This window comes from Pristiophorus japonicus, chromosome 10 (genome assembly GCF_044704955.1).
Source record: "Pristiophorus japonicus isolate sPriJap1 chromosome 10, sPriJap1.hap1, whole genome shotgun sequence".
Lineage (NCBI taxonomy): Eukaryota > Metazoa > Chordata > Chondrichthyes > Pristiophoridae > Pristiophorus > Pristiophorus japonicus.
The window spans coordinates 219,120,685-219,144,151 of NC_091986.1; the positions used below are offsets into that span (position 1 = coordinate 219,120,685).

General features: G+C 52.7%; 1 protein-coding gene across 1 annotated transcript in view; it reads right to left on the minus strand.

The window, feature by feature from the left end:
* LOC139274675 (arf-GAP with Rho-GAP domain, ANK repeat and PH domain-containing protein 1) overlaps nt 1-23,467 on the minus strand; it is a 253,972-nt gene that overhangs the window by 111,437 nt on the left and 119,068 nt on the right. The window contains exon 4 of the mRNA XM_070891353.1: nt 6,681-6,823. Within this exon, the coding sequence (XP_070747454.1) occupies nt 6,681-6,823 (143 nt within the window). The remainder of the gene's footprint in view (nt 1-6,680; nt 6,824-23,467) is intronic.

Genomic DNA, 23,467 nt, shown 5'->3' on the forward strand with positions numbered 1-23,467 from the left:
ATTGCAAAGTGCTGCAGTACAGAGAGACCTGGGGATCCTTGTACATGAAACACAAAAAGTTAGTATGCAGGTACAAGAAGTGATCAGGAAGGCAAATGGAATGTTGGCCTTTATTGCAAGGGGGATAGAGTATAAAAGCAGAGAAGTCCTGCTACAATTGTACAGGGTATTGGTGAGGCCACACCTGGAGTACTGCGTACAGTTTTGGTCTCCGTATTTAAGGAAGGATATACTTGCATTGGAGGCTGTTCAGAGAAGGTTCACTCGGTTAATTCCGGGGATGAGAGGGTTGATTTATGAAGATAGGTTGAGTAGGTTGGACCTATACTCATTGGAGTTCAGAAGAATGAGAGATGATCTTATCGAAACGTATAAGATAATGAGGGGGCTCGACAAGGTGGATGCAGAGAGGATATTTCAACTCATCGGGGAAACTAAAACTCGGGGACATAGTCTTAGAATAAGGCGCCGCCCATTTAAAACTGAGATGAGGAGGAATTTCTTCTCTCAGAGGGTTGTAAATCTGTGGAATTCTCCGCCTCAGAGAGCTGTGGAGGCTGGGTCATTGAATATATTTAAGACAGAGATAGACAGTTATCTTAAACGAGAAGGGGTTATGGGGAGCGGGCGGGGAAGTGGAGCTGAGTCAATGATCTGATCATCCATGATCCTATTAAATGGCGGAGCAGTGTCAAGGGGCCGAATGGCCAACTCCTGCTCCTATTTCTTCTGTTCTTATGAAATAGTGGCCATGGGATCTTTTGCGTCCACCCGAGAGGGCAGATGGGGCCTCGGTTTACCGTCTCATCCAAAAGGCGGCACCTCCGACAGTGCGGTGCTCCCTTAGTACTGCCCCTCCAACAGTGCGGCGCTCCCTTAGTACTGCCCCTCCGACAGTGCGGCACTCCCTCAGTACTGTCCCTCCGACAGTGCGGCGCTCCCTCAGTACTGTCCCTCCGACAGTGCGGCACTCCCTCAGTACTGCCCCTCCGACAGTGCGGCACTCCCTCAGTACTGCCCCTCCGACAGTGCGGCACTCCCTCAGTACTGCCCCTCCACCAGTGCGGCACTCCCTCAGTACTGCCCCTCCAATAGTGCGGCACTCCCTCAGTACTGCCCCTCCGCCAGTGCGGCGCTCCCTCAGTACTGCATTGGGAATGTCAGCCTGGATTTTGTGCTCAGGTCTCTGGAGCGGGACTGGAACCACGACCTCCTGACTTGAGAGAGAGTACAGTGCACTGAGTCACTGCTGACGCTGTCTTTTTTACACACACTATTGGCCTTTGGTTACTGCGTCTAACTTGTATCATTTTTTACACAACTTCCCCAAATTAACGCTTCGTGTTGCAACCGATCTCTCAAACTGCTGATGCAATATCCGCAAATCGTGCTCAAAGGATCGGGTTAATCCCGCCGTGCCTGTGTGTGGGTCAGTTCCGTGTGTGGGACTGAGCCACCATAGACCGCCATTTAGTCACAGTGTCAGCTGTGGCTCAGTGGGCAGCACATGCACCTCTGAGTCAGAAGTTTGTGGGTTCGAGTCTCACTCTAGTGCTGAGGGAGCGTCGCACTGTCGGAGGGGCAGTACTGAGGGAGTGCCGCACTGTCGGAGGGGCAGTACTGAGGGAGCGTCGCACTGTCGGAGGGGCAGTACTGAGGGAGCGTCGCACTGTCGGAGGGGCAGTACTGAGGGAGTGCTGCACTGTCGGAAGGGCAGTACTGAGGGAGTGCCGCACTGTCGTAGGGGCGGTACTGAGGGAGTGCCGCACTGTCGGAGGGGCGGTACTGAGGGAGCGTCGCACTGTCGGAGGGGCAGTACTGAGGGAGCGCCGCACTGTCGGAGGGGCAGTACTGAGGGAGCGCCTCACTGTCGGAGGGGAAAGAGGAAGTAGTTGAGATATTGGATAGGTTAAAAATTCATGAGGAGGAATTACTAGAAAGACTGCTGTACTTAAAGTAGATAAGTCACCAGGACCGGATGTAATAGATTCTAGGAGCCAGGGACTCCCAGGTGTCGGTGGGGATGTTGCACTTTATCAGGGAGGCTTTGAGGGTGTCCCTGTAACGTTTCCTCTGCCCACCTTTGGCTCGTTTGCCATGAAGGAGCTCTGAGCAGAGCGCTTGCTTTTGGAGTCTCGTGTCTGGCATACGAACTATGTGACCTGCCCAGCGGAGCTGATCGAGTGTGGTCAGTACTTCAATGCTGGTCGAGGAGGCTAATGCTGGAACGTCTGTCCTCCCAGGGGATTTGCAGGAGGCATCGTTGGTGGTACTGCCATACCTACCCCTTCCCTATTTTTCCTGAACACCTTATATCCTGCCCTTTTTTGAGCCAGGTTTCCGTTACTGCCATGACATCCTATTCCCATGTGGATATCTGCGCCTGCAGCTCAGTAACCTTGTTTACTACGCTTCGTGCGTTCACATACAGACACTGTAAACCTATCCTCGGCCATCCTGTGTTCTCTCTTCGTCTGACACAACCTCATACCTTGCTATTTCTTGCTTTATTGCTATCCGTCAGTACCACCAACCATGCCTCCGCAAGATCCTACAAATCCCCCTGGGAGGACAGACGCACCAACGTCAGCGTCCTCGACCAGGCCCAACATCCCCAGCATCGAAGCACTGACCACAATCGACCAGCTCCGCTGGGCGGGCCACATTGTCCGCATGTCCCCAGACACGAGACTCCCCAAAGCAAGCGCTCTGCTCAGGAACTCCTTTTTGCTCTTCGTTTCTCCTTTCTAATTCTACATCCTGGTGCTCATCCCCCTGCCAACTTAGTTTAAACCCTCCCCAACCATGCTGGTCGCCATGTTATAAAAAGGATATAGAGGCACTTGAGAGGGTGCAGAGAAGGTTTACAAGGATGATGCCGGAAATGCGAGGGTGTACATATCAGGAAATGTTTCAACAGGCTGGGTCTCTTTTCTCTTGAAAAGAGAAGGCTGAGGGGTGACCTAATAGAGGTTTTTAAAATGAGGCAAGGTTTTGATAAGAGTGGATACAGAGAGAGTGCCTCCACTTGTGGGGAAGGGCATAACTAGAGGCTATGAAGAAATGCAGTAGGGAATTCAGGAGAATCTTCGTTACCCAGAGAGTGGTGAGAATGTGGAACTCGCTGTCAGAGGGCGGGGGGGGTGTTGAGGCGAATAGTATCGATGTATTTAAGGGGAGGCTGGATAAACACATGGGGGAAGAAGGGAATAGAGGGTCATGCTGATAGAGTTAGATGAGGAAAGACGGGAGGAGGCTCGAGTGGAGTATAAACGGCGGTGTGGGCTGGTTGGGCCCAATGGCCTGTTCCTGGACCGTGTATCCTGTGTAATCCAATGTAATTACAACAGTGACGACACTTGTACCCCGGAATGAGTTAGTCCCACACAGCACACTGGTGACTGCCCTTCAAGCGTCTGGAGAGCAGAAGCGTTTTGCAACAGGGGAGTTGACTCTTCCTCTTGTGCACACTTTGAACATTTTTTACCATTAGCCCTTCAAAGGTCAGTTGCACAATGAAGGGCTAATTTGGGGAAGTTCTGTTCCAGTTCAATATTCAGCATAGCTCCTTCCTGTCCGCTGCAAAGGCCGTACCCAAAGAGTCACTGGCCCTTCGAGACCAGGAAGGCCCTGAGCCCCATTCCCAGTCTACGTGGCACGTGATAAGACACGACTCCCACTCGCACGTGAGAAAGGGGCAGCTGGATGTGATAACGAGCATCGGCTCAGTGGGCAGCACTTTCTCTTGCCTTCGAGTCACTAGTTCGTGGGTTCAAGTCCCACTCCAGACACTTGAGTACTAAATATAGGCTGACACTCCCAGTGCAGTGCTGAGGGAGCGCCGCACTGTCGGAGGGGCAGTGCTGAGGGAGCGCCGCACTGTCGGAGGGGCAGTACTGAGGGAGTGCCACACTGTCGGAGGGACAGTACTGAGGGAGTGCCGCACTGTCGGAGGGGCAGTGCTGAGGGAGTGCCGCACTGTCGGAGGGGCAGTGCTGAGGGAGTGCCGCACTGTCGGAGGGGCAGTGCTGAGGGAGTGCCGCACTGTCGGAGGGGCAGTGCTGAGGGAGTGCCACACTGTCGGAGGGGCAGTACTGAGGGAGTGCCGCAGCGTTGGAGGGGCAGTACTGAGGGAGCACCGCACTGTCGGAGGGGCAGTACTGAGGGAGCGCCGCACTGTCGGAGGGGCAGTACTGAGGGAGCGCCGCACTGTCGGAGGGGCAGTACTGAGGGAGCACCGCACTGTCAGAGGGGCAGTACTGAGGGAGCGCCGCGCTGTCGGAGGGGCAGTGCTGAGGGAGCGCCGCACTGTCGGAGGGGCAGTGCTGAGGGAGTGCCGCACTGTCGGAGGGGCAGTACTGAGGGAGCGCCGCACTGTCGGAGGGGCAGTACTGAGGGAGCGCCGCACTGTCGGAGGGGCAGTACTGAGGGAGTGCCGCACTGTCGGAGGGGCAGTACTGAGGGAGTGCCGCACTGTCGGAGGGGCAGTGCTGAGGGAGTGCCGCACTGTCGGAGGGGCAGTGCTGAGGGAGTGCCACACTGTCGGAGGGGCAGTACTGAGGGAGTGCCGCAGCGTTGGAGGGGCAGTACTGAGGGAGCACCGCACTGTCGGAGGGGCAGTACTGAGGGAGCGCCGCACTGTCGGAGGGGCAGTACTGAGGGAGCACCGCACTGTCAGAGGGGCAGTACTGAGGGAGCGCCGCGCTGTCGGAGGGGCAGTGCTGAGGGAGCGCCGCACTGTCGGAGGGGCAGTGCTGAGGGAGTGCCGCACTGTCGGAGGGGCAGTACTGAGGGAGCGCCGCACTGTCGGAGGGGCAGTACTGAGGGAGCGCCGCACTGTCGGAGGGGCGGTACTGAGGGAGCGCCGCACTGTCGGAGGGGCGGTACTGAGGGAGCGCCGCACTGTCGGAGGGGCAGTACTGAGGGAGCGCCGCACTGTCGGAGGGGCAGTACTGAGGGAGCGCCGCACTGTCGGAGGGGCAGTACTGAGGGAGCGCCACACTGTCGCCTTTCAGATGAGACGTCAAACCAAGGCCGTGTCTGCCCTCTAAGATAAAAGATCCCACACCAGTATTATGAAGAAAAGCAGGGGAGTTCACCCTGATGTCCTGGGCTTATTATTTATCCCTCAACCAAAATCACTAAAATAAAGCAGATAATCTGGCTGTTATCACGCTGCTGTGTGAGGGAGCTTGCTGTGCGCAAATTGGCTCGTTTCCCACATTACCACAGTGACTTCATTGGCTGTAAAGCGGTTTTGGGACGTCCTGCAGTAGTGACAGGCGCTATATAAATGCACGTGCATACAGACACGCACGCACACACAGTGAGCTCACTGTTCCAATAACAACAATACGACACAGCTTCCCTGTTCCGTCTGATTGTGTATCCTCCCACACGGGAAGTTCTCGACAATGATCCCGACTGAGGGAACTTTTACGTGATTCCATAGCCTGAAGTCACTTTCTAAATAAACACCTCTTTGTGTAAATTGAAAATCGGCAACTTACACTGTACAAAAGAGAGTTTGGACAAACTGTATATCAGCCCACTCGATGGGGGGTGAAAATGGGAGAGATACTGTAGCTCACCATCGCCACAGCCTTCTGAGAACAAAGTCAACCCTCTCCCCATATCCTCCAACCCCACAATACAGGAAACGCAGCAGCCAATTTGCGCACAGCAAGCTCCCACAAACTGCAATGTGATAATCACCAGATAATCTGTTTTAGTGATGTTGATTGAGGGATAAATATTGGCCCCAGGACACCGGGGAGAACTCCCTTGCTCTTCTTTGAAATTGTGCCATGGGATCTTTTACATCCACCTGAGAGAGCAGACGGTGCCTCAGGTTAACATCTCACCCGAAAGACAGCACCTCCGACAGTGCGGTGCTCCCTCAGTACTGCCCCTCCGACAGTGCGGCGCTCCCTCAGTACTGCCCCTCCGACAGTGCGGCACTCCCTCAGTACTGCCCCTCCAACAGTGCGGCACTCCCTCAGTACTGCTCCTCCGACAGTGCGGCGCTCCCTCAGTACTGCCCCTCCGATAGTGCGGCACTCCCTCAGTACTGCCCCTCCGACAGTGCGGCACTCCCTCAGTATTGCCCCTGGAGACAGCGCGGCACTCTCTCAGTACTGCCCCTCCGATAGTGCGGCGCTCCCTCAGTACTGCCCCTCCGACAGTGCAGCACTCCCTCAGTACTGCCCCTCCGACAGTGCGGCGCTCCCTCAGTACTGTCCCTCCGACAGTGCGGCGCTCCCTCAGTACTGCCCCTCCGACAGTGCAGCACTCCCTCAGTACTGCCCCTCCGACAGTGCGGCGCTCCCTCAGTACTGCCCCTCCGACAGTGCAGCACTCCCTCAGTACTGCCCCTCCGACAGTGCGGCGCTCCCTCAGTACTGCCCCTCCGACAGTGCAGCACTCCCTCAGTACTACCCCTCCGACAGTGCGGCGCTCCCTCAGTACTGCAATGGAGTGTCAGCCTGCAGTGGGACTGAAACCCATGACCTTCTGACTCAGAGGCGAGAGTGTTGCCCCCTGAGCCACAGCTGACACAAATCTAACGACCAGGTTGGAAGTCGATGGACCAGGAATTGCAACATATGGATTAACCCTTCGATTTTCACACATAGACACGCGCAACTGAGAGAGAGAGAAGGATTAACTGCCTGACTTACAATAGATCGGCTGGTCAAAGAGATGTTTTGATGGGAGATCAACGACACTGTGTGTCTGTGATGAGAGTTTGTTCCGTGGTGCGAGTGGGGGAGGGCTCTTGGGTTCTGTCCTACATTCATCCAAGGTCGGTCTTTGTGTGGGACTGAAAGGCAGAAGGATAAAGTGAAGTTAAACATCGAAACAATTCAACCAGCAACTCGACAATTACTGCACCAGTCCAGAGAGTTTTAACAGCTACATTTTGTTGTGAAATTTGTGCTTATCAAGGTAAATAGACATTCCATTTCAGGCACCCGGTGTCCCCATCACACACTCCCAGGGCAGGTAGAGCACGGGTTAGATACAGAGTAAAGCTCCCTCTACACTGTCCCATCAAACACTCCCAGGGCAGGTACAGCACGGGTTAGATACAGAGTAAAGCTCCCTCTACACTGTCCCATTAAACACTCCCAGGGCAGGTACAGCACGGGTTAGATACAGAGTAAAGCTCCCTCTACACTGTCCCATTAAACACTCCCAGGGCAGATACAGCACGGGGTTAGATACAGAGTAAAGCTCCCTCTACACTGTCCCATCAAACACTCCCAGGGTCGGTACAGCACGGGGTTAGATACAGAGTAAAGCTCCCTCTACACTGTCCCATTAAACACTCCCAGGGCAGGTACAGCACGGGTTAGATACAGAGTAAAGCTCCCTCTACACTGTCCCATTAAACACTCCCAGGGCAGGTACAGCACGGGTTAGATACAGAGTAAAGCTCCCTCTACACTGTCCCATCAAACACTCCCAGGGTCGGTACAGCACGGGGTTAGATACAGAGTAAAGCTCCCTCTACACTGTCCCATCAAACACTCCCAGGGTCGGTACAGCACGGGGTTAGATACAGAGTAAAGCTCCCTCTACACTGTCCCATCAAACACTCCCAGGGTCGGTACAGCACGGGGTTAGATACAGAGTAAAGCTCCCTCTACACTGTCCCATCAAACACTCCCAGGGTCGGTACAGCACGGGGTTAGGTATAGAGTAAAGCTCCCTCTACATTGTGCCATAATGTTTGTTTCCAAGAGAGTGGGGTTCGGAGCTGGAAGCCTCCCTGACGAGAGGCCCCCCCTCACAATTTCGGAGCCCACTTGTATTACTGAAATGAGGTCGTCTTCTTCTTAAGCAGTCCCTCGGAATCGAGGAAGATTTGCTCCACTCTAAAAGTGAGTTCTCAGGTGACTGAACAGTCCAATACGGGAATTACAGTCTCTGTCACAGGTGGGACAGACAGTGGTTGGAGGAAAGGGAGGGTGGGACTGGTTTGCCGCACGCTCCTTCCGCTGCCTGCGCTTGATTTCTGCATGCTCTCGGCGACGAGACTCGAGATGCTCAGCGCCCTCCCGGATGCACTTCCTCCACTTAGGGCGGTCTTTGGCCAGGGACTCCCAGATGTCGGTGGGGATGTTGCACTTTATCAGGGAGGCTTTGAGGGTGTCCTTGTAATGTTTCCTCTGCCCACCTGGGGCTCGCTTGCTGTGAAGGAGTTCCGAGTAGAGCACTTGCTTTGGGAGTCTGGTGTCGGGCATGTGGACAATGTGGCCCCGCCCAGCGGAGTTGACCCCACATTCGGGGGTCCGCATTGGGGCCTTGAGTTAGTTCATTCTCGTACTCAGCACACATCCAAGTTTGTTGATGACACAACACTAGGTGGGATTGTGAGTTGTGAGGAGGATGCAAAGACGCTGCAAGGTGATTTAGATAGGTTGGGTGAGTGGGAAAACACATGGCAGATGCAGTATAACGTGAATAAATGTGAAGTTATCCACTTTGGTAGGAAAAACATGAGGACAAAGTATTATTTAAATGGTGATGGCTTGGGAAGTGTCGCTGTACTGAGGGACCTGGGTGTCCTTGTACACCAGTCATTGAAAACAAACATGCAGGTGCAGCGAGCAGTTAGGACGGCAAATGGTATGTTGGCCTTCATTGCAAGAGGATTTGAGTACAGGAGCAAGGATGTCTTACTACAGTTATACAGGGCCTTGGTGAGACCACACCTGGAGTATTGTGTGCAGTTTTGGTCTCCTTACCCAAGAAAGAATATACTTGCCATAGAGGGAGTGCAGCGAAGGTTCACCAGACTGATTCCTGGGATGGCAGGACTGTCGTATGAGGAGAGATTGGGTTGACTAGACCTTTATTAACTTGAGTTTAGAAGAATGAGAGGGGATCTGATTGAAACGTATAAAATTCTGACTGGGTTGGACAGACTGGATGCGGGGAGGATGTTTCCCCTGGCTGGGAAGTCTAGAACAAGGGGTCACAGTCTCAGGATACGGGGTAGAAAATTTAGGACCGAGATGAGGAGAAATGTTTTCACTCAGAGGGTGGTGAACCTGTGGAATTCTCTACCACAGAAGGCTGTGGAGGCCAAGTCACTGAATATATTTAAGAGGGAGATAGATAGATTTCTAGACACAAAAGGCATCAAGGGATATAGGGAGAAAGCGGGAATATGGTGTTGAGATAGAGGATCAGCCATGATCGTATTGAATGGCGGTGCAGGCTCGAAGGGCCGAATGGCCTACTGCTGCTCCTATTTTCTAGGTTTCTATGGGCATGTCACTGGACTAACTATCCAGAGAGCTCAAGTTCAAATCCCACCGTGGTGGATCGAGAATTTAAATTAAAGATGGAAATAAAAGGCTGGTCTCAGTCAGATTGACCATGAAGCGATTGCATTGTCGTAAAGTCCCAACTGGTTCACTAATGTCCCTTTAGGGAATGAAACCTGCCGTCCTTACCCGGTCTGGGCCTACACGTGACTCCAGTCCCACACCCAACGTGGCTGACTCTTAACTGCCCCTCTGAGGTGATCCTTGCAAACTTTTCAGTCTTGCTACAGTTATACAGGGGATTGGTGAGGCCACACCTGGAATACTGCGTGCAGTTTTGGTTTCCATATTTACGAAAGGATATACTTGCTTTGGAGGCAGTTCAGAGAAGGTTCACCAGGTTGATTCTGGGGATGAGGGGGTTGACTTATGAGGAAAGGTTGAGTAGGTTGGGCCTCTACTCATTGGAATTCAGAAGAATGAGAGGTGATCTTATCGAAACGTATAAGATTATGAGGGGGCTTGACAAGGTGGATGCAGAGAGGATATTTCCACTGATGGGGGAGACTAGAACTAGAACTAGAACGAGGGGACATAAAGTTGAACAAAATGTTGAATCATTGTGGGTGGAGATTAAAGATAGTAAGGGGAAAAAGTCACTGGTGGGCGTAGTTTATAGGCCCCCAAATAATAACTTCACGGTGGGGCGGGCAATAATCAAAAGAATAATGGAGGCATGTGAAAAAGAAACGTCAGTCGTCATGGGGAATTTTAACCTACATATCGATTGGTCAACTCAAATCGCACGGGGTACCCTGGAGGAGGAATTCATAGAATGCGTACGGGATTGTTTCTTAGAACAGTATGTTACAGAACCTACAAGGGATCAAGCTATCTTAGATTTGGTCCTGTGTAATGAGACAGGAAAAATAAACGATCTCCTTGTAAAAGATCCTCTCGGAATGAGTGATCACAGTATGGTTGAATTTGTAATACAGATTAAGGGTGAGGAAGTTGTGTCAGAAACGAGCGTACTATGCTTAAAAAAAGGGGACTACAGTGGGATGAGGGCAGAGTTGGCTAAAGTAGACTCGAAACACAGACTAAACGGTGGCACAATTGAGGAACAGTGGAGGACTTTTAAGGAGCTCTTTCATAGTGCGCAACAAAAATATATTCCAGTGAAAAAGAAGGGTGGTAAGAGAAGGGATAACCAGCCGTGGATAACCAAGGAAATAAAGGAGAGTATCAAATCAAAGACCAATGCGTATAAGGTGGCCAAGGTTAGTGGGAAACTAGAAGATTGGGAACATTTTAAACAACAGCAAAGAATGACTAAAAAAGCAATAAAGAAAGGAAAGATAGATTACGAAGGTAAACTTGCACAAAACATAAAAACAGATAGTAAAAGCTTTTACCGATATATAAAACGGAAAAGAGTGACTAAAGTAAATGTTGGTCCCTTAGAAGATGAGAAGGGGGATTTAATAATGGGAAATGTGGAAATGGCTGAGACATTAAACAATTATTTTGCTTCGGTCTTCACAGTGGAAGACACAAAAACCATGCCAAAAATTGCTGGTCATAGGAATGTGGGAAGGGAGGACCTTGAGACAATCACTATCACTAGGGGGTAGTGCTGGACAGGCTAATGGGACTCGAGGTAGACAAGTCCCCTGGTCCTGATGAAATGCATCCCAGGGTATTAAAAGAGATGGCGGAAGTTATAGCAGATGCATTCGTTATAATCTACCAAAATTCTCTGGACTCTGGGGAGGTACCAGCGGATTGGAAAGCAGCTAATGTAACGCCTCTGTTTAAAAAAGGGGGCAGACAAAAGGCAGGTAACTATAGGCCGGTTAGTTTAACATCTGTAGTGGGGAAAATGCTTGAAACTATCATTAAGGAAGAAATAGCGGGACATCTAGATAGGAATAGTGCAATCAAGCAGACGCAGCATGGATTCATGAAGGGGAAATCATGTTTAACTAATTTACTGGAATTCTTTGAGGATATAACGAGCATGGTGGATAGAGGTGTACCGATGGATGTGGTGCATTTAGATTTCCAAAAGACAGTCGATAAGGTGCCACACAAAAGGTTACTGCAGAAGATAGAGGTACGCGGAGTCAGAGGAAATGCATGGATAGAGAATTGGCTGGCGAACAGAAAGCAGAGAGTCGGGATAAATGGGTCCTTTTCGGGTTGGAAATCAGTGGTTAGTGGTGTGCCACAGGGATCGGTGCTGGGACCACAACTGTTTACAATATACATAGGTGACCTGGAAGAGGGGACGGAGTGTAGTGTAACAAAATTTGCAGATGACACAAAGATTAGTGGGAAAGCGGGTTGTGTGGAGGACACAGAGAGGCTGCAAAGAGATTTAGATAGGTTAAGCGAATGGGCTAAGGTTTGGCAGATGGAATACAATGGCAGTCATCCACCTTGGGAAAAAAAACAGTAAAAGGGAATATTATTTGAATGGGGAGAAATTACAACATGCTGAGGAGCAGAGGGACCTGGGGGTCCTTGTGCATGAATCCCAAAAAGTTAGTTTGCAGGTGCAGCAGGTAATCAGGAAGGCGAATGGAATGTTGGCCTTCATTGCGAGAGGGATGGAGTACAAAAGCAGGGAGGTCCTGCTGCAACTGTACAGGGTATTGGTGAGGCCGCACCTGGAGTACTGCGTGCAGTTTTGGTCACCTTACTTAAGGAAGGATATACTAGCTTTGGAAGGGGTACAGAGACGATTCACTAGGCTGATTCCGGAGATGAGGGGGTTACCTTATGATGATAGATTGAGTAGACTGGGTCTTTACTCGTTGGAGTTCAGAAGGATGAGGGGTGATCTTATAGAAACATTTAAAATAATGAAAGGGATAGACAAGATAGAGGTGGAGAGGTTGTTTCCACTGGTCGGGGAGACTAGAACTAGGGGGCACAGCCTCAAAATATGGGGGAGCCAATTTAAAACCGAGTTGAGAAGGAATTTCTTCTCCCAGAGGGTTGTGAATCTGTGGAATTCTCTGCCCAAGGAAGCAGTTGAGGCTAGCTCATTGAATGTATTCAAGTCACAGATCGATAGATTTTTAACCAATAAGGAAATTAAGGGTTACGGGGAGCGGGCGGGTAATTGGAGCTGAGTCCACGGCTAGATCAGCCATGATCTTGTTGAGTGGCGGAGCAGGCTCAAGGGGCTAGATGGCCTACTCCTGTTCCTAATTCTTATGTTCTTATGTTCTTATAATCTTAGAATAAGGGGACCGCCCATTTAAAACTGAGATGAGGAGGAATTTCTTCTCTCAGAGGGTTGTAAATCTGTGGAATTCGCTGCCTCAGAGAGCTGTGGAAGCCGGGACATTGAATAAATTTCAGAGATAGACAGTTTCTTAAACGATAAGGGAATAAGGGGTTACGGGGAGCGAGCAGGGAAGTGGAGCTGAGTCCATGATCGGATCAGCCATGATTGTATTAAATGGCGGAGCAGGCTCGAGGGGCCGTATGGCCGACCCCTGCTCCTATTTCTTATGTTCTTATGTAGCAAACCATTAAGCAGCGGTTCAAAGCGCCTCACCACCTTCTCAAGACCAATTCGGGATGGGCAATAAATGCTGAGCTTACCTGCGGCACCAAGGTCTCAGAAAGAAATCCCAAGAGTCTGTGGCGGCCTGGAACTACTCACGAGATTAAAAAGCTAAGCTGTGAGCTGCAAAAGTGTTCTATTTAAAGTCACCAATACTGAAAGGGAGGGTCCATGTAAACAGGAAATTCACTCTCTCGTTCCTTCCCCTTATTGAGAAGCACAGACACGCCAGAGAAAATTTATGAGATTACCGCAAATGACAAATACTCAAAAATAATATCCCCAAAACTAATTCCCATTTCTGCTCGTTTGACTTTGGCTTCTCTGTCACTCTCTCCTCACCGCCTCCTGAATGGAACACAAACTGATCCTCCCTACCCTGGACTACCTACACCCGTCTAATCTCTGTCCACAGCCCCTGTAAACCAGAGACTTCAGCACAAAAATCTCGGCTGACGCTCCCACAGCTGAAGGAGCGCCGCACTGTCGGAGGGGCGGTACTGAGGGAGCGCCGCACTGTCGGAGGGGCGGTACTGAGGGAGCGCCGCACTGTCGGAGGGGCGGTACTGAGGGAGCGCCGCACTGTCGGAGGGGCGGTACTGAGGGAGCGCCGCACTGTCGGAGGGGCGGTACTGAGGGAGCGCCGCACTGTCGGAGGGGCGGTACTGAGGGAGCGCCGCACTGTCGGAGGGGCGGTACTGAGGGAGCGCCGCACTGTCGGAGGGGCGGTACTGAGGGAGCGCCGCACTGTCGGAGGGGCGGTACTGAGGGAGCGCCGCACTGTCGGAGGGGCGGTACTGAGGGAGCGCCGCACTGTCGGAGGGGCGGTACTGAGGGAGCGCCGCATTGTCGGAGGGGCGGTACTGAGGGAGCACCGCACTGTCAGAGGGGCGGTACTGAGGGAGCGCCGCACTGTCGGAGGGGCGGTACTGAGGGAGCGCCGCACTGTCGGAGGGGTGGTACTGAGGGAGCGCCGCACTGTCGGAGAGGCGGTACTGAGGGAACGCCGCACTGTCGGAGAGGCAGTACTGAGGGAGCGCCGCACTGTCGGAGAGGCAGTACTGAGGGAACGCCGCAATGTAGGAGAGGCAGTACTGAGCGAATGCCGCACTGTTGGAGAGGCAGTACTGAGCGAACACCGCACTGTTGGAGAGGCAGTACTGAGCGAACACCGCACTGTCGGAGGGGCAGTACTGAGGGAGCGCTACACTGTCAGAGGGGCAGTATTGAGGGAACGCTGCACTGTCGGAGGGGCAGTACTGAGGGAGTGCCGCACTGTCGGAGGGGCAGTACTGTGGGAGCGCCGCACTGTCGGAGGGGCAGTACTGAGGGAGCGCCGCACTGTCGGAGGGGCAGTACTGAGGGAGCGCCGCACTGTCGGAGGGGCAGTACTGAGGGAGCGCCGCACTGTCGGAGGGGCAGTACTGAGGGAGCGCCGCACTGTCGGAGGGGCAGTACTGAGGAAGCGCCGCACTGTCGGAGGGGCAGTACTGAGGGAACGCCGCACTGTTGGAGGTCCGTCTTTTGGATGAGGTGCTAAACTGAGGCTCTGCTGCTCTGTCAGGTGGACATAAAAGATCCCATGGCACTATTTCGAAGAGGAACAGGGGAGTTATCCCCGGTGTCCTGGGGTCAATATTTATTCCTAAATTTTAAAATCGAGGCGTTACTGGACCGGGACCCTATGGGGGTCAGCGGGCACAGGGCGAGCAGGATTCGAGGGGTTGAGTGGCCATACTGTTCCTTTGAGCTCGGGACATGCTGGTCGACACGTGCTGAGTGGATTCCACCAGTAGTTGGAACTCAGCAGACGTCGTGTGACGATGACTGAACAATTCCCACACACACACACACAAAACCCACAGCCCTCTCAGGAATTATACTTATCTGGCACCTAGCCCAAAGAGCGGTTAGTAATTCCCCTCATGGGAGCCATCTCGCAAATAAATCATTTTGCTCCACAGATAAAATCTGCGAGCTGGACAATATTTGCGTGTTGCATGATTCACTCAGCCACTCAACTGAAACTAATCATCATAGGCATTTCCTCGTATCGAGGATGACTTGCTTCCACGCCAAAAAGTGTTGAGTTCACAGGTGTTTCAATGAAGGACCTAATATTCCGGATCCCGAACTACATCCTGAAGGGTGGAAGATGCCTGTGCGTGGATTTTTTTAACGTGGGGTGACCGTTGCACACCAGCCACCACACGGGCTTGACAGAGCTAGGTCTTGGTCCAGTGGCAAGGGTTAACCCGGACGACTGGAGACCTGCTCTGCTGCACGGACCCAGTGCTGCACACATATCGCACAGTGTGGGCTGGACACGATTAAGGCATTTCCCCGGGCTGGAGAGTCTAGAATCAGGGGTCACAGTCTCAGGATAAGGGGTCGGCCATTTAAGAGCGAGATGAGGAGGAATTTCTTCACTCAGAGGGTGGTGAATCTTTGGAATTCTCTGCCCCAGAGGGCTGTGGAGGCTCAATCGTTGAGTATATTCAAGGCTGAGATCGATAGATTTTTGGACTCGAGGGGAATCGAGGGATATGGAGATCAGGCGGGAAAGTGGAGTTGAGGTCGAAGATCAGCCGTGCTCTTATTGGGCTCAAATTTGGCCCACCCCTTTTTTCCGCGCACTTACCGGAGATGCGCCACGTTTTTCCGTTGATAAGTGCGCCGAAAAAAAAAAAAAAAAAAATCGCTCCCCATTTTGGTCTTCGCGCAGCGTGGCCAGTCAAGTCGGGGGCGGAGCCAGCGTCCTGCGCTGAAAACAGTGCCGGGATGTCTGCACATGCGCAGTGGAGTGTTCGCGCATGCGCAGTAGCTCCTCACCCCCAGCCTCTCTGTGTGCGTGCTGCAGCCGCTGTGTGTGTGGGACCCGATGCCCGCCCCTATCCCTGGCCGAGTGGTCTCCCGGTGCGATAGGCCTCAGGTTTGAAATTTTATGCGCCTTAGCTATTTTTGAACTTTCTTAATGACTTGTCATTTTCCTGGATATTTTGAAAAAATTATGTAAATATGTTTTGTCTCTTGTGAATAGTGGTGACCATTTGTCAAGCCTATTCATCTGGTGCTATTGTGAAAGAAGAACATAAGTGACGGAGGAACACAGAGAGAATATCTTATTTATTGAAGTAGACTTTATTTAGATCATATGGGCTCAATTTTGGCCCAGTATAATCATTGCAAACAAATAGTTGTTTAAATTAGTTGTGAGATTAGGGCAATTTAATTCAACTAGCTTTTACTTCTCTTATTTTTGTAGTTTAAGCTTCCATGAATACTTCTGTTGTATAGTAAATTAACTTTACAAAGTTTGTCATGTGATGTCCTGTACAGCTGTTTGATCCTATTCACATTCTTTAGTCAAGTCATTACGTTCTGCTGGCCTCCGATGTACCTAGCTGATTTCTTAACTCTCCGCAAGGGTTTTCTGAAGTGGCCACATACATAGAAACATAGAAAATAGGTGCAGGAGCAGGCCATTCGTCCCTTCGAGCCCGCACCGCCATTCAATATGATCATGGCTGATCATCATCTCAGTACCCCTTCCCTGCTTTCTCTCCATACCCCTTGATCCCTTTAGCCATAAGGGCCACATCTAACTCCCTCTTGAATGTATCCAACGAACTGGCCTCAACAGCTCTCTGCGGCAGAGAATTCCACAGGTTAACAACTCTGAGTGAAGAAGTTTCTCCTCAGCTCGGTCCTAAATGGCTTACCCCTTACTATGTCCCCTGGTTCTGGACTTCCCCAACATTGGGAACATTCTTCCTGCATCTAACCTGTCCAATCCCATCAGAATTTTATATGTTTCTATGAGATCCCCTCTCATTCTTCTAAACTCCAGTGGATACAAGCCCAGTTGATCCAGTCTCTCCTCATATGTCAGTCCTGCCATTCCGGGAATCAGTCTAGTGAACCTTCGCTGCACTCCCTCAATAGCAAGAACGTCCTTCCTCAGATTAGGAGACCAAAACTGAACACAATATTCCAGGTGAGGCCTCACCAAGGCCCTGTACAACTGCAGTAAGACCTCTCTGCTCCGATACTCAAATCCCCTTGCTATGAAGGCCAACATGCCATTTGCCTTCTTCACCACCTGCTGTACCTGCTTGCCAACTTTCAACGACTGATGTATGCTGGCCTACGTAGATTTGGAGTAACTATTAGCAGGCCAAAGTGGCCAAAACTGGCATAGGTGGCTGGTAACGCCCCCTTTTGAGAAAAACTAAACTAAACGAAAAAAATCCTAACTAACTCACTTACACTGGCGCAAATTGAATGTGCAAAATGGGGATTTTTAAGATACTCCAGAAAAATCAAGTTGCTCCAAAAAAAACGGAGCAATTTTTGGGCAAAATCTACCTCAATGAAAGGCAGAGCAGGCTCGAACTGAAACTAAATCACAACAGCAAACACTGAGCCAGAAGGGGTTGTCCACCCAAGCACTCTGACATCAACTGCTGTCCCTTTTCAGAAAGCAGGAAGTCTTGCATTTATATAGCGCCTTTCACGACCACAGGACGTCCCAAAGCACTTTACAGCCAATGAAGAACTTTCTTTGGAAGTGTATTCACTGCTGTAATGCTGAGTCATTGAGTATATTCAAGGCTGAGATCGATAGATTTGAGCATCCCTGATTTCCATCGTTCAACCATCGGTGGCCGTGCCTTCTCTTGCCTGGGCCCCAAGCTGGGGAACTCCCTCCCTAAACCTCTCCGCCTCTCTACCTCTCTCTTTACTCCTTCACGATGCTCCTTAAAACCTACCTCTTTGACCAGGCTTTTGATCACCTGCGATAATTTCTACTTATGCGGCTCGGTGTCAAATTTTTAATCTCATAACACTCCTGTGAAGCACCTTGGGACGTTGCACTACGTTAAAGGCGCTAGATAAATATGTTATTGTTGTTGTTGGACTCAAGGGATATGGGGATCGGGCGGGAAAGTGGAGTTGAGGTCGAAGATCAGCCGTGATCTCATTGAATGGCGGAGCAGGCTCGAGGGGCCGAATGGCCGACTCCTGCTCCTAACTCTTATGCTCTTATTCTATGAAAATGGGATGAAATATTTTTTGTTTTTTAAATTCTCCTCTGATTTTTCTCCCTGATCTTTCGTCCCAGCAGCGTCCGGGAGTTTAATCTTTCATTCCTGGAGACCCCAGGACATTCCCCGAGTGGTGTGGGAAACACAAGACTCCCATTCTGTCCCGCTCAGGGAAAAAACAAAAGAAAGACTGGCATTTATATAGCGCCTTTCACGGCCACCGGACTTACAACCAATGAAGTACTTCTGAAGTGCAGTCACTGTTGTAATGTGGGAAACACGGCAGCGAACTTGTGCACTGCAAGCTCCCACAACAGCAATGTGATAATGACCCAGATAGTCTGTTTTTTTGTTATGTTCGTTGAGGGATAATTATTGGCCTCAGAACACCGGGGAGAACTCCCCTGCTCTTCTTCGAAATAGTGTCATGGGAAATTTTACGTCCACCTGAGAGAGCAGACGGGGCCTCGGTTTAACATCTCCTTCGAAAGACGGCACCTCCAACAGTGCGGCGCTCCCTCAGTACTGTCCCTCCGACAGTGCGGCGCTCCCTCAGTACTGTCCCTCCGACAGTGCGGCGCTCCCTCAGTACTGCCCCTCCGACAGTGCGCCGCTCCCTCAGTACTGACCCTCCGACAATGCGACGCTCCCTCAGTACTGCCCCTCCGACAGTGCGGCGCTCCCTCAGTACTGCCCCTCCGACAGTGCGGCACTCCCTCAGTACTGCCCCTCCAACAGTGCGCCGCTCCCTCAGTACTGTCCCTCCGACAGTGCAGCGCTCCCTCAGTACTGCCCCTCCGACAGTACTGCCCCTCCAACAGTGCGCCGCTCCCTCAGTACTGTCCCTCCGACAGTACGGCGCTCCCTCAGTACTGCCCCTCCGACAGTACTGCCCCTCCAACAGTGCGCCGCTCCCTCAGTACTGTCCCTCCGACAGTGCGGCGCTCCCTCAGTACTGCCCCTCCGACAGTGCGACGCTCTCTCAGTACTGCCCCTCCGACAGTGCGCCGCTCCCTCAGTACTGCCCCTCCGACAGTGCGGCGCTCCCTCAGTACTGTCGCTCCGACAGTGCGCCGCTCCCTCAGTACTGCACGGAGTGTCAGCCTGGATTTTTGTGCTCAAGTCCCTGGAGTGGGACTCGAACCCGCAACCTCCTCAGGAGCGAGAGTACTGCCCACTGAGCCACAGCTGACACGGAGAGACCACAATTAAGGCTCAACTTAAAGGCATTCTTCAACCCGACGAACTGCTCCGAAGGTTGCCCACCCATGGAGTGTTGGGTACAAATCCCCTGGGAGGACAGACGCACCAACATTAGCGTCCTCGACCAGGCCCAACATCCCCAGCATCGAAGCACTGACCACACTCGACCAGCTCCGCTGGGCGGGGCCACATTGCCCGCATGCCTGACACGAGACTCCCAAAGCAAGCGCTCTACTCGGAACTCCTACACGGCAAGCGAGCCCCAGGTGGGCAGAGGAAACGTTACAAGGACACCCTCAAAGCCTCCCTGATAAAGTGCAACATCCCCACCAACACCTGGGAGTCCCTGGCCAAAGACCACCCTAAGTGGAGGAAGTGCATCCGGGAGGGCGCTGAGCACCTCGAGTCTCGTCGCCGAGAGCATGCAGAAAGCAAGCGCAGGCAGCGGAAGGAGCGTGCGGCAAACCAGACTCCCCACCCACCCTTTCCTTCAACCACTGTCTGTCCCACCTGTGACAGAGACTGTAATTCCCGTATTGGACTGTTCAGTCACCTGAGAACTCACTTTTAAGAGTGGAAGCAAGTCTTCCTCGATCTCGAGGGACTGCCTCTGATGATGATGGATGACGATGTCAGGAGAGGCAAGGGCCGGGCAATCAGCCAGTTCTGGTCTGGTTGCCTAGCGAGTATCACGTTTTGGACCAAGGCTGGGGTGGGAGAACAATGGGCAAGTTGGGTGGAACATTTTCTGCCGCAAAGTTGCTGAATAAATGAGTAGGCAATGAGAGAGCGAGAGCAGAGAGCAGAGAGAGAGAGAGAGAGAGCGAGAGAGACACACACAGAGAGGAAAAGAGAGAGAACGAGAGCGAGAGGGAGCGCGAGACAGAGAGGGAGCGCGAGACTGAGACACAGAGAGAGAGAGGGGGGGGGAGAGGGAGACAGAGAGGGATACAGAGAGAGCGCGCAAGAGAGAGCGCGCGAGAGACAGAGCGAGAGAGCGCGAGAGACAGAGCGAGAGCGCGAGAGACAGAGCGAGAGCGCGAGAGACAGAGAGAGAGCGCGAGAGACAGAGAGAGAGCGCGAGAGACAGAGAGAGAGCGCGAGAGACAGAGAGAGAGCGCGAGAGACAGAGAGAGAGCGCGAGGGACACAGAGGGAGAGGAGAGAGAGAGAAAGCGAAAGAGAAAGAGAAAGAGAAAGAGAGAGGGGGAGAGACAGAGAGGGGGAGAGGAGAGGGGGAGAGACAAAGAGGGGGAGAGACAGAGAGGATTAGATGTATTTATGGAGAGGGAGGGGGACACAGTGAGAAGATGGGTATGTGTGGCTGAATATGAGGAAATATTTGTGTACAGGTGGCTCTGTGTTTCGAAGTTTGAGGGCTTATCTGATTGAGGATTTGAGAGGGTAGCGAGAAAGAGAGCAACAAATGGTGGGGTAATCCAGAACAAGGGGCCACAGACTGTTCATCTGGTTTCCTCTTGTGATGTTGGTTGAGGGATTAATATTGGCTCCAGGACACAGGGGAGAAACCCCCTGCCCTTCTTTGAAATAGTGCCGTGGGATCTTTATCATCCACCTGAGAGAGCAGACGGGGCCTCGGTTTAACGTCTCAACTCCGACGCACCTCTGACAGTGCAGCACTACCTCAGCACTGCACCCCTCCCCCCCGCCAAGTACTCACTCAGGGGGCAGCACTCTCGCCTCTGAGTCAGAAGGTTGTGGGTTCAAGTCCCACTCCAGGGACGTGAGCACATAAATTTCAGCTGACACTCCCAGTGCAGTGCTGAGGGAGCGCCGCACTGTCGGAGGGGCAGTACTGAGGGAGCGCCGCACTGTCGGAGGGGCAGTACTGAGGGAGTGCAGCACTGTCGGAGGGCAGTACTGAGGGAGCGCCGCACTGTCGGAGGGGCAGTACTGAGGGAGTGCAGCACTGTCGGAGGGGCAGTACTGAGGGATCGCCGCACTGTCGGAGGGGCAGTACTGAGGGAGCGCCGCACTGTCGGAGGGGCAGTACTGAGGGAGCGCCGCACTGTCGGAGGGGCCATACTGAGGGAGCACCGCACTGTCGGAGGGGCCAGTACTGAGGGAGCGCCGCACTGTCGGAGGGGCGTTACTGAGGGAGCGCCGCACTGTCGGAGGGGCAGTACTGAGGGAGCGCCGCACTGTCGGAGGGGCAGTACTGAGGGAGCGCCGCACTGTCGGAGGGGCAGTACTGAGGGAGCACCGCACTGTCGGAGGGGCAGTACTGAGGGAGCACCGCACTGTCGGAGGGGCAGTACTGAGGGAGCGCCGCACTGTCGGAGGGTCAGTTCTGAGGGAGCGCCGCACTGTCGGAGGGGCAGTACTGAGGGAGCGCCGCACTGTCGGAGGGGCAGTACTGAGGGAGTGCAGCACTGTCGGAGGGCAGTACTGAGGGAGCGCCGCACTGTCGGAGGGGCAGTACTGAGGGAGTGCAGCACTGTCGGAGGGGCAGTACTGAGGGAGCGCCGCACTGTCGGAGGGGCAGTACTGAGGGAGCGCCGCACTGTCGGAGGGGCAGTACTGAGGGAGAGCCGCACTGTCGGAGGGGCCAGTACTGAGGGAGCGCCGCACTGTCGGAGGGGCGTTACTGAGGGAGCGCCGCACTGTCGGAGGGGCAGTACTGAGGGAGCGCCGCACTGTCGGAGGGGCAGTACTGAGGGAGCGCCGCACTGTCGGAGGGGCAGTACTGAGGGAGCGCCGCACTGTCGGAGGGGCAGTACTGAGGGAGCGCCGCACTGTCGGAGGGGCAGTACTGAGGGAGCGCCGCACTGTCGGAGGGTCAGTTCTGAGGGAGCGCCGCACTGTCGGAGGGGCAGTACTGAGGGAGCGCCGCACTGTCGGAGGGGCAGTACTGAGGGAGCGCCGCACTGTCGGAGGGGCAGTACTGAAGGAGCGCCGCACTGTCGGAGGGGCCGTACTGAGGGAGCGCCGCACTGTCGGAGGGGCAGTACTGAGGGAGCGCCGCACTGTCGGAGGGGCAGTACTGAGGGAGCGCCGCGTTGTCGGAGGTGCTGTCTTTTGGATGAGACGTTAAACCGAGGCCCTGTCTGTCCTCTGAGGTGGACGTAAAAGATCCCACGACACTATTTTGAAGAAGAGCAGGGGAGTTCTCCCCAGTGTCCTGGAGCCAATATTTAACCCTGCACCAACATCACAAAAAACAGATTATCTGGGTCATTATCACATTGCTGTGTGTGGGAGCTTGCTGTGCGCAAATTGGCTGCCACGTTTCCCACATTACAACAGTGACTACGCTCCAACTTTACATTGGCTGTAAAGCGCTTTGAGATATCCAGTGGTCGTGAAAGGCGCTATAGAAATGTAAGTCACTTGTTCGGCGTGAAGCTAACGCGGTGGTCTGTGATTCTCGAGCCAGATAAGTCCCAAACTGTCATGTATGTACATGCTGTTTGTAGCCACCAGATGGTGTTATTGTGGGAGGCCACTGAGCAGCACGCACATGGTGCTGCTCTGGTGTAAAAGGCCAGCCATTTTATGAGTCAGGCACTTTGGGCCGTAATAAAGCAGAACAAGGTTGTCCCTTGTTCAGTTAAATAATACTCAGTTTGTACCTTTATTGCTGTTGTATATGTGGATGTATTTACACTGTGCAGCCACCAGAGGGCTCATCCCCTGGAGTCCCAAGGGATCCCATAATCCCTTGGGAGCACAGGTATTTAAGGAGGCTTCATAGGTTGGAGAGACACTCTGGAGACTTGCAATAAAAGACTACGGTCACAATTTACTTTGAGCTCACAGTGTTCAGTCTGACTCTTTCTCCATACATTACAACTGGTGACGAGATACAGATAGCGAACCAAAAGATGCAGAGAACAGTGGGCATCCTGGAGAAATTCTCGGAGGGAGATGATTGGGAAACTTTTGTGGAGCGACTGGACCAATACTTCGTGGCCAACGAGCTAGATGGGGAAGAGAGCGCTGCCAAACGAAGGGTGATCCTCCTCACCGTCTGTGGGGCACCAACGTATGACCTCATGAAGAATCTGCTCACTCCAGCGAAACTCACGGAGAAATCGTACGACGATTTGTGCACACTGGTCCGAGAGCATTTGAACCCGAAGGAAAGCGTTCTGATGGGGAGGTACCGGTTCTACACCTACAAACGGTCTGAAGGCCAGGAAGTGGTGAGTTATGTCACCAAGCAGGACATTGCGAATTTGAAGGACATTTGGAGCACTTAAAGACTTTTTCGTACTTGGCATTGGCCACGAAACCATACTTCACAAACTTTTGACTGTAGAGACCCCAACCTTGAGTAAGGCCATAGCGATAGCCCAGGCGTTCATTGCCAGCAGTGACAATACGAAGCAAATC